Raw genomic sequence first — 10,000 nt, forward strand, 5'->3', positions numbered from 1 at the left:
CTCTTCTGTTAAACTGTGCGACAGAGAGCGAGTCCTGTGCCAGAGTGAAATGAGTAACCTGAGCACCATGTACCTTACACCCATACTGTGCCTGGCCACGGACAGTGTGACACACACACACACACACACACGCAATTGCTTATACAATGAACAAAGGCAAAGGCGGTTCAAATAGGTCCAGCAGCTGTGGTTTGTGGATAAGAGCAGGACAGGAGTTCCCTGGAAGACTAAATGAAGAGAGCAGAGCAGAGCTGCGTCCTGCCTTTGACGATACCCAGATAGTCAGTAAAAGGCTTAAACCATAGCTACAGGACCTGGTCATCTACAGACCTGAGCCAAGGCCAACCACAGCAACAATGAAGTCCCTTACACTACTAATACAGCCCGTCTTTCTTACCTTAAAGCTCCATTGTACTGGGTCCTAAACCAATTAGCAGCCCCCTCTGGGACTCACTGAGGTGTCTGAGGAGCATAAATAGGGCTGCAACTAATGATTATTTTCACTACTGATTAATCCAGTGATTATCCTCTTGATTGATCGATTGATCACTCAGAAAATAATGACCATTGTCAGTCATTATTGTCCACACTCTTTAAATGTCTTATTTAGGCCAACAGTCAGGAACACAAAGATTATCACTTTACAATGATACAAAACAGAAGACACATTCATTTTCTGTTGATAGACTAATTGGTTAAATCAACTTGTTCATATGTTTAGTCCATGCAAAAAACAAAGTGTCTAGTTTTGTGCCCACTTATCGGCCAGAGGCAATGACTTGTAGGGTCTTCTGGTCACTGTGAGATGACCGGCAAAGAATCCAACAAATAACGGCATGGATTAAACAAGAAAGGCTGGCAGACGGATTTGTTGCCTTTAGACAGATCCAGCCTCGCTGTTATCCCAGATTCCAGACGTTATGCTGAACTGATCAGGCTGTAAGCTGTAGTCTTCTATTAAACGAGCAGATATGAGAGGAAGGTGGCGAAAAAGCAAATAAACATATCCCAATTTAATGCCTGTGGTAGAGGTACCAGAACCTTGGCCACCAACTGCTCTGTGTCCCAAATATAAGGCCTCCTCTAACGCTGCTGCTGAGGGAGTTTATGTCCCAGTTAGGCCTAATCTAAGACCCAGTCTCTTGACTCTTTCTGCCAGGCCAATATTGCAACTTCTTCTTAATACAGAACAGGGTCTTGCAAGACCCTTTCATAGCATGTGTACTGTACATAGATGCCCACTTGCACACTTGAAATGACAGATATCTCAGCTTGCCTGAGGAAAACCTATCCATGTCTGGCAATTTCAACTCATGACTGATAAGACTTAACTGCTGTGACTGTAATTGGTCAGTCTGTAAAGAAGACTGCTTAGTCTTTACTTTTAGTGGATGCTGACTGGCTGCAGAGGGAGGCCTGCTATCTTCTAAAATCATTCCATGCAGTTAGGCCCTGTTATGCCTCCTTTACCGACTCATTTGTCATTCCTGAGTAAGACTGGAGAGTCTGTGGAGTCAGAACAATCAAGCCTTTTACAGACCGGTGCTGAATCTCTCAATTTGTCTTTCCACTTCTTCCTCGATTCCACGCACCTCCATCTCTCTCTTGTAGCTGTCTTGGCATGTCATCCTCTCCGTTGGGTGTAATTGTAACTCTGTAACCTTCCTCCTCCAACTCCCACCACATGCTAAAATGTCACCACGGTGATGGGAAAATTACAGTTCAGTAGTTGGGAAGGGGCAATCCCCCTGTCCCCTGTTTGTGATCTCCGTTGTGCAACTGGACCACATACTGTACACGGGTATTTAAACATGCGTGATGGGAAGTGATGTTGTGGAGGCCAGCAATTTACAAACAATTACCTCAAGTAAAAAAGACAGAAAGGGACTCAACCTTACATGCATTCAGTGATACATTGGAGTGTGGTGCATAATTATGTTGGCCTGCAGTTAGTATTTCTGCAAGTGTGAGAAATACAGACCGACTCAGAAAGAAGTAGGTGAGACCGTTGCAGCATTGTGTTCTTCTCAACCTATACTCATCACAAAACTTAAACTGAAATGTTGAACTGAACAGTCTCAGTACAGTCTTTCAGAGAAGAAAAAAGGAGGAACAAGTGTCTGCCTACACTTTCTAAAAGACATCCGAGTGGGCAAGAAGCACCACACTTTGAACAATGCTTTGGAGACACGTTTCTCCTTCTTATGCTTCCCTATTTGAGTGTCATTCATATGGAAATGGCATGTGGATATTGTGTCATCTACCCTATGCTGACACTCTGACCAGACAATGTATATCTATAGGCTTCCTGGTTTAATAAAGGGTTAGTACATGAAAAAAGATCCACCAATCTAGAGCATGGAAACCTGAAGCAAAGATGAATACTCTATGATGCCTCATCCCAGCCACTCATAACTCAGCATCTAGCTGATCTTGATTGTTTATGTCAGACTTGCATGGCTATCTAGTCCCCCGTACGGCGGCAGCAGCAAACTCTGGCGTGCCATTAGCTCTGCTTTCAATCACACAGCCATAGTATTAGTCACAAGTTTATGAGCTTTCTTCACCGGCACCCTGAAAAGACAGGGGAGGGGGCTGAGAGTGGATGTGACAGGAGAGAAGAGGCTATGAAAACCTTCAATATTCAACCTTACATATTTGAGCAACATGTAGTCTGATTCTACCACATACTTTTGTGCTTACTGTAATCAACGTTTAGAACAATATAAGAACTGCATTCAAGCCATGAGAGAGGAAGAGAGAAATGACAGATGAGTGTCTGACGCCCATACGACAGAGGATCAAATTCCCTCTCTGTGCGGTCAAATCACATTACTTTCTGAGAGGTCTCAGAACATCAGGCGGGGATAAATGATACCCAATATCTCATCTCTGCTTCAACAGCAACAACTATTCACAGCCGCCAATATATTGATTTGCCATGATGGGTTTATAAGTGACTATCAACAATGGTTGACATGAGGCAGATAAACTGAAAAGTTAGCTACAAATGGAAATAATGATTTCAGCTGCAGAGAAAAAGACAGAGACAACAAACGGCGCCACGGTTACAGCCCACTTCTGTCAGGAGTTCAGACTGCAAACACTGTCCATGTTAACAAAGTGTCCAAATCTTCCTTTTTTATATAGATATATATAAAGATATAAAGATATTTTTAAAAAAATCTAATAATGATCCTGATATTCATAAAATAGCATGCTTAATTCTGTCCAGTTTCATGATGATTCTCCACACAGAAGGCAGGTTTTAATTCATTTCCTCTATGGAAAAAGGCTTTTTACAGTTTCCATGCTGTCGTTAAGGTTGATATTTCTGCAAACTAGCTGGCTTTTTCTTCTCAAACACTGACATGTTTATCATGAAATAGAAACCAAATAGAAGCACAGGTAGGAGACCTACTGTGGCATACGGCCCCCCTCAACCAAATCAGCTGTTTTACAGGCTGCATCGCCATGGAGTCCGCCAATGAGGGGCTAAAGAAGTGGTTGTCTGTGGCAACCAAAGAACCAGGGAGATAGTGGATGGAGAGGGATGGACATATGCGATTTGATGGGCGAGCGTACACATGCATGTGCGCACACACACACACACACACACATACAGTCCAGAGCTGAGCAAACAACCCAGTGGAACAACACTCATTGAGTCAGTGCCTGCATGATCCATTAGTAACTCTCAGCACACGCATACACACACATACACACTCTGACAGAAAAAAAACCCACTGACCCACGCGACAACAACTCTGAGACCTTTGTGAGCACAAAGTCAACATGCTGAACAATTACAGCAGAAGCACTTTATACCTTTGTGATGATAGCAGTATGATCTCATTTCAGTGTGACATGTCACCTGGCGCATACAGTTGAGCAGAACAGATTAGGTCTATCTGGGCTCTCTGCCAGCCGATGCAATTAGCATCCCTTCAGTGTACGTACATTACTGCAGTCACAGTGTCCATCACAACTCAGAGGATGACTTCCATCCACTTTTAAACCTGCTGCTGCTACTTCTGAGGCGACAGGTGAGTAAAGAATCGCTGGTGTGAGTGGAAAAAAAATGTACTTGCAGCACACAAGTACCTTTTCTTCAGGAAACGTCAGTAAACAACAGCCGATGAGGGCCAGTCATCAGCTGAATCTGTGTTTACACTTCTACTGAATATGAGATCAGCCTTCAGACTGGAACATAATAATGCTGCAGCCGTGAACTGACGGTCAATCTATCACAGCTTTGGTGATCCATTAGCAATTGTTTGTCAAGCATCAAACACTTGCTGGCTTTAGCTTCTCAAATAAAAGGATTTGCTTGCTTTTCTGTTACACCTCACTAAACTGAACACCAGTGAGGTTTTGTAATGTTGGTCAGACAAAATGACCAATTGAATTGAATCTCCAATAACTTTTTTTTAACAGTTTGTAGATATTGACAAAGTCCCTTTTCATCCACGCAACATATCCTAATCATAAGCAGCACTAGACTCACTGGTGGGGTGATTTGCATGTGAAAGGTATGGCCAGACACTTCTGTGCCCCAAGTGTCTAAATATACCCCCATGCTGAATAATGTAGGTGGGGTGGAGTGGAGCAGTCAATAATTAAGTGGATCCATTGGTGTGGGAGGACAGCACTCATTTACAGTGTGAAAAGATAAGTGGGCCAAGACAGCTTAGGTGTCAGAGGTAAGAATTAGTGCAGCATCCTCTTAACTTTGTCCTGCATGTCAAACGACTGTTAACTGCCTGTTTTATTTGTGAACCACTATTTATGATTTCAGCACATTCAAATCCCCCGTGTGTGTGTGTGTGTGTGTATACATATATATATATATATATATATATATATAGATAAAGATATATAACTATATATATATACATATACATATATGTGTGTATATATATATGTGTACATATATATATACATATACACTGTTGCCCATAAAGTTGGAATAATTGTTCAATACCCCCAATTTTGTTAAAGCCTGAATACACAGTTTGCAAAGGTTAACTGTGGTTTAAGTTTCACTGTGATATGTTTGGAAGAGTTTGATCAATAAAGTTGAGAAGATAAACACTTTTATACATAATTTATCACAATCATTTCATGAGAAGAGGTGAAAAACATTTGATTCCAACTTTATGGGCAACAGTGTATATATATATATATATATATATATATATATATATATATATATATATATATATATATATATATATATATATAACTTACATCCTGTCATATGTGTCAACCTGATATTGCATTAAGTTACTTGTGTTTGAAGTAATATACTGTAAACTCACTGTAGTCTGAAATCAAAACAGATTGTTGGCTCATTGTTCAGGCTCCGTTAAAATGAGACAATGCTGAGTGACAGAATGAAAAACTGACTGACTGTTTAACCAGTCAGTCATGGGGGGTTAGCAGGTCCACCTAAAAACACCATTCATGAAATGACTTGTGTTTTCACTGAGGCTCACGGAGATCACAGCCCAACAGGTTTGTAAGTTTAGGTGAAACTGTACATGTTCTCTTTGACTGTTTCACTCCGGTGAAGAACGGGTCTGTGCTCCGGGGGCTGGCGGGCTGTTCATCAGCCTGACGGACCGCAGACTGAAGCCTCCGAGCCCCGCGACAGTAGCTACGGCCTCCACACTCACACATCCAGGCACAGCGAGTCAGAGACAGACAAAGAGGGGGGGGGGTCTCACCTTGGTCCTGATCTGTCCTGAGGTGGACACTTTCCGGATGAGTTTCTGGGGGCCTTCCTGCTCTGCTTCGCTGTCGGAGGACTCGTCAGCAGCACCGGAGCCGGCGACAGCCCCCACCACATGGGCATGGATCCCCGCCGCGGACGGCGGCCCTTTCTCCGGCTCCTGTCGGGGGGAGGGATAAAACCAATCGCGGTTAGCCTTCGCCCGGTCCGCCGCTCCCTTTCTGTCCGGGAGGCGAGAGCTGCTGAGCGGCTGGGAAGCGTCTCTCCTCGCTGTCATCTCTCACTGCCTCTACGATACAGACGGCCGTGTTTGGTGGGGTGTGTGTGGGCTGGGAGACGCATAGGGGATGTAGCATGTCGCGGCACAGCGGGGATGGGCTCCACAGCGCATACACCCCCACCCCAGTCCCTGCGTGGCTGGTCGTGGCTCCGGCACGGCCAGTCCACACTGAGGCTAGAGACCGCCTCATCCACTCCGAGCGGCGGAGGACATGTCCGCGGCATGGCAGACCCTAGCGGCTGTGTCACACACACACACACACACACACACACACACACACACACACACACACACACACACACACACAGCGCAGAGGACTGCCCTGACACCAAAATAAATAACTTAATAATTTAACTTCTCGGCTCAAAACTGTCTGTATCCTGCATCCACGGTTCAAATAAATAACCCCGAAATAATTAAAAATAAATAAATCAGACATTAAACAAAAAGGACACATTACTCTATTACTCCAGTCTATTTCCTACTTACTGTGTTACATATAGAAGACATGGATAGACTGTACTATACTGTACTATACTGTACTATACTGATAGACTGCAGCCAAGTCGCTGGATAGATTTCATCAAAAATATAAAATCCAGTTTTCATAAGATCCTAACAAGTTGTTCTTTGCCTAACTGGACGAGCTTTTTTTTTTTTTTTAAATTCATTTCCACGCAGCGAGCAAACGATGGGATTTATTCCACAAGGAAATGGGAGGGTAACGTGTCTGAAACACAGAAACCTCCCCCCGGTTTGGATCCCCCGACCGAAACTCTGCCATCTGAGAAAAAGTGCTGTCCATACATCCCGAGCACTCACCTACTAAAAGTCATTTATCAGGGCCACTCTTTCTGTTTGGTTCACCTCAACCGACACTTACACATAAACGAGGACGTCCAACTACGAGATTCAACCGGGTCTACTGTACAAATCACGGCGCAGGAAGGAGCCACCGGCTCGGTGCCCGCTCCTGGTCACACGCATGAGCGCATTACAGTAAGACGTCTGATTGTTGGGAAACTGAGCAGAAAAGGTCTCCGGTGTTGGGTTTGTACTAACCAGTTCCTCCCAGGCAGGGCTGCGGGTGTAATGGTAGACATCCTCCATTGTCCCGCACCTCTGTGTCCGCTCCGGGGACCAAAAGAACCGAATCAGGGGAAAGTGGAGGGATTCGCGACCTGCCCGTCCGCCTTTACGCCGCTCATATGCGCGCTGAATACGCGGGGTTTAATTGGCCTCGTCCTCCCTCCGCTGCCTCCACCGCCGCTCCCCGCCTCCTGCCTGCTCTCTCTCTCTCTCCCCCCCCGCTGGGCTCCGCGGAGGGCCGAGCCTGGCAGCATCCACGTGATAAATGTCAAACCCGCTGAAGCGCGCGCAGGACTCAGCGGTTCGTCACGGCCGTGGCCGGGAGTCACACGTGCACGCACCTGGAGCTCTTGGGGGGGGGGGGGGGGGGGGGGGGGCGTGCAGGCTGGACTGTGCAGGGACACCGGGGTCGGTCTGATTAATGACGTCATGTCATCCAGTTTATGAGATCAGTGATTTTTCCTCATTTCTCATTCCTTCACCCCCTGTCCCTGTCTCTGTCTCTGTCCACTGTCCCTGTCCCTGTCCCTGTCCACTGTCCCTGTCCCTGTCCCTGTCCCTGTCCCTGTCCACTGTCCACTGTCTCTGTCTATGTCTCTGTCTATGTCCCTGTCTCTGTCTCTGTCTCTGTCTCTGTCTCTGTCCACTGTCTCTGTCTCTGTCTCTGTCTATGTCTCTGTCTCTGTCTCTGTCTCTGTCTCTGTCCACTGTCTCTGTCTCTGTCTCTGTCCACTGTCTCTGTCCCTGTCCACTGTCTCTGTCCCTGTCCCTGTCCCTGTCCACTGTCCACTGTGGACAGAGTCTCTGTCCCTGTCTCTGTCCCTGTCCACTGTCCCTGTCCACTGTCCACTGTCCCTGTCTCTGTCCCTGTCCACTGTCCCTGTCCACTGTCCACTGTCTCTGTCCCTGTCCACTGTCCCTGTCCACTGTCCCTGTCCCTGTCTCTGTCCACTGTCCCTGTCCCTGTCCACTGTCCACTGTCCCTGTCTCTGTCCCTGTCCCTGTCCCTGTCCCTGTCCACTGTCCACTGTCCCTGTCCACTGTCCCTGTCCCTGTCCCTGTCCCTGTCCACTGTCCACTGTCCCTGTCCCTGTCCCTGTCCACTGTCCACTGTCCCTGTCTCTGTCCCTGTCCACTGTCCCTGTCCACTGTCCACTGTCTCTGTCCCTGTCCCTGTCCCTGTCCACTGTCCACTGTCCCTGTCTCTGTCCCTGTCCACTGTCCCTGTCCACTGTCCACTGTCTCTGTCCCTGTCCACTGTCCCTGTCCCTGTCCACTGTCCCTGTCCCTGTCCACTGTCCACTGTCCCTGTCTCTGTCCCTGTCCACTGTCCCTGTCCACTGTCCCTGTCTCTGTCCCTGTCCACTGTCCCTGTCCCTGTCCACTGTCCACTGTCCCTGTCCACTGTCCACTGTCCCTGTCCCTGTCCCTGTCCTCTGTCCACTGTCCACTGTCCACTGTCCCCTGTCCCTGTCCTCTGTCCACTGTCCCTGTCCTTGTCCACTGTCCCTGTCCACTGTCCACTGTCCCTGACCCTGTCCACTGTCCCTGTCTCTGTCCATGTCCCTGTCCACTGTCCACTGTCCACTGTCCCTGTCCACTGTCCACTGTTCCTGTCCACTGTCCACTGTCCACTGTCCCTGTCCACTGTCCACTGTTCCTGTCCCCTGTCCCTGTCCACTGTCCACTGTCCACTCTCCCTGTCCACTGTCCACTGTTCCTGTCCCTGTCCACTGTCCACTGTCCACTGTCCCTGTCCCCTGTCCCTGTCCACTGTCCACTGTCCACTGTCCCTGTCCCTGTCCCTGTCCCTGTCCCTGTCCTCTGTCCACTGTCCACTGTCCCCTGTCCCTGTCCTTGTCCACTGTCCCTGTCTCTGTCCCTGTCCCTGTCCTCTGTCCACTGTCCACTGTCCCCGTCCCTGTCCTCTGTCCCTGTCCTCTGTCCCTGTCCCTGTCCCTGTCCTCTGTCCACTGGCCACTGTCCCTGTCCTCTGCCCACTGTCCCTGTCCCTGTCCCTGTCCTCTGTCCACTGTCCACTGTCCCTGTCCACTGTCCCTGCCTCTGTCCCTGTCCCTGTCCACTGTCCACTGTCCACTGTCCCTGTCCTCTGTCCACTGTCCACTCTCCCTGTCTCTGTCCCTGTCCCTGTCCCTGTCCACTGTCCACTGTCCACCGTCCCTGTCCACTGTCCCTATCCACTGTCCACTGTCCCTGTCCCTGTCCCTGTCCACTGTCCACTGTCCCTGTCCACTGTCCCTGTCTCTGTCTCTGTCCATGTCCCTGTCCCTGTCCACTGTCCACTGTCCACTGTCCCTGTCCCTGTCCACTGTCCACTGTCCCTGTCCCTGTCCACTGTCCACTGTCCCTGTCCACTGTCCCTATCCACTGTCCACTGTCTCTGTCCCTGTCCCTGTCCCTGTCCACTGTCCACTGTGGACAGAGTCTCTGTCCCTGTCTCTGTCCCTGTCCACTGTCCCTGTCCACTGTCCACTGTCCCTGTCTCTGTCCCTGTCCACTGTCCCTGTCCACTGTCCACTGTCTCTGTCCCTGTCCACTGTCCCTGTCCACTGTCCCTGTCCCTGTCTCTGTCCACTGTCCCTGTCCCTGTCCACTGTCCACTGTCCCTGTCTCTGTCCCTGTCCCTGTCCCTGTCCCTGTCCACTGTCCACTGTCCCTGTCCACTGTCCCTGTCCCTGTCCCTGTCCCTGTCCACTGTCCACTGTCCCTGTCCCTGTCCCTGTCCACTGTCCACTGTCCCTGTCTCTGTCCCTGTCCACTGTCCCTGTCCACTGTCCACTGTCTCTGTCCCTGTCCCTGTCCCTGTCCACTGTCCACTGTCCCTGTCTCTGTCCCTGTCCACTGTCCCTGTCCACTGTCCACTGTCTCTGTCCCTG

At 48.8% G+C, this 10,000-nt stretch overlaps 1 protein-coding gene across 1 annotated transcript in view; it reads right to left on the reverse strand.

Moving 5' to 3' along the window:
• Window positions 1–6,011, reverse strand: part of dgkh (diacylglycerol kinase, eta) — a 47,763-nt gene extending 41,752 nt beyond the window's left edge. Inside the window, exon 1 of the mRNA XM_070837625.1 lies at window positions 5,730–6,011. Within this exon, the coding sequence (XP_070693726.1) occupies window positions 5,730–6,011 (282 nt within the window). The remainder of the gene's footprint in view (window positions 1–5,729) is intronic.
• Between the last annotated feature and the right edge of the window lie 3,989 nt (window positions 6,012–10,000).

Source organism: Pempheris klunzingeri, chromosome 10 (assembly GCF_042242105.1).
Source record: "Pempheris klunzingeri isolate RE-2024b chromosome 10, fPemKlu1.hap1, whole genome shotgun sequence".
Taxonomy (NCBI): domain Eukaryota; kingdom Metazoa; phylum Chordata; class Actinopteri; order Acropomatiformes; family Pempheridae; genus Pempheris; species Pempheris klunzingeri.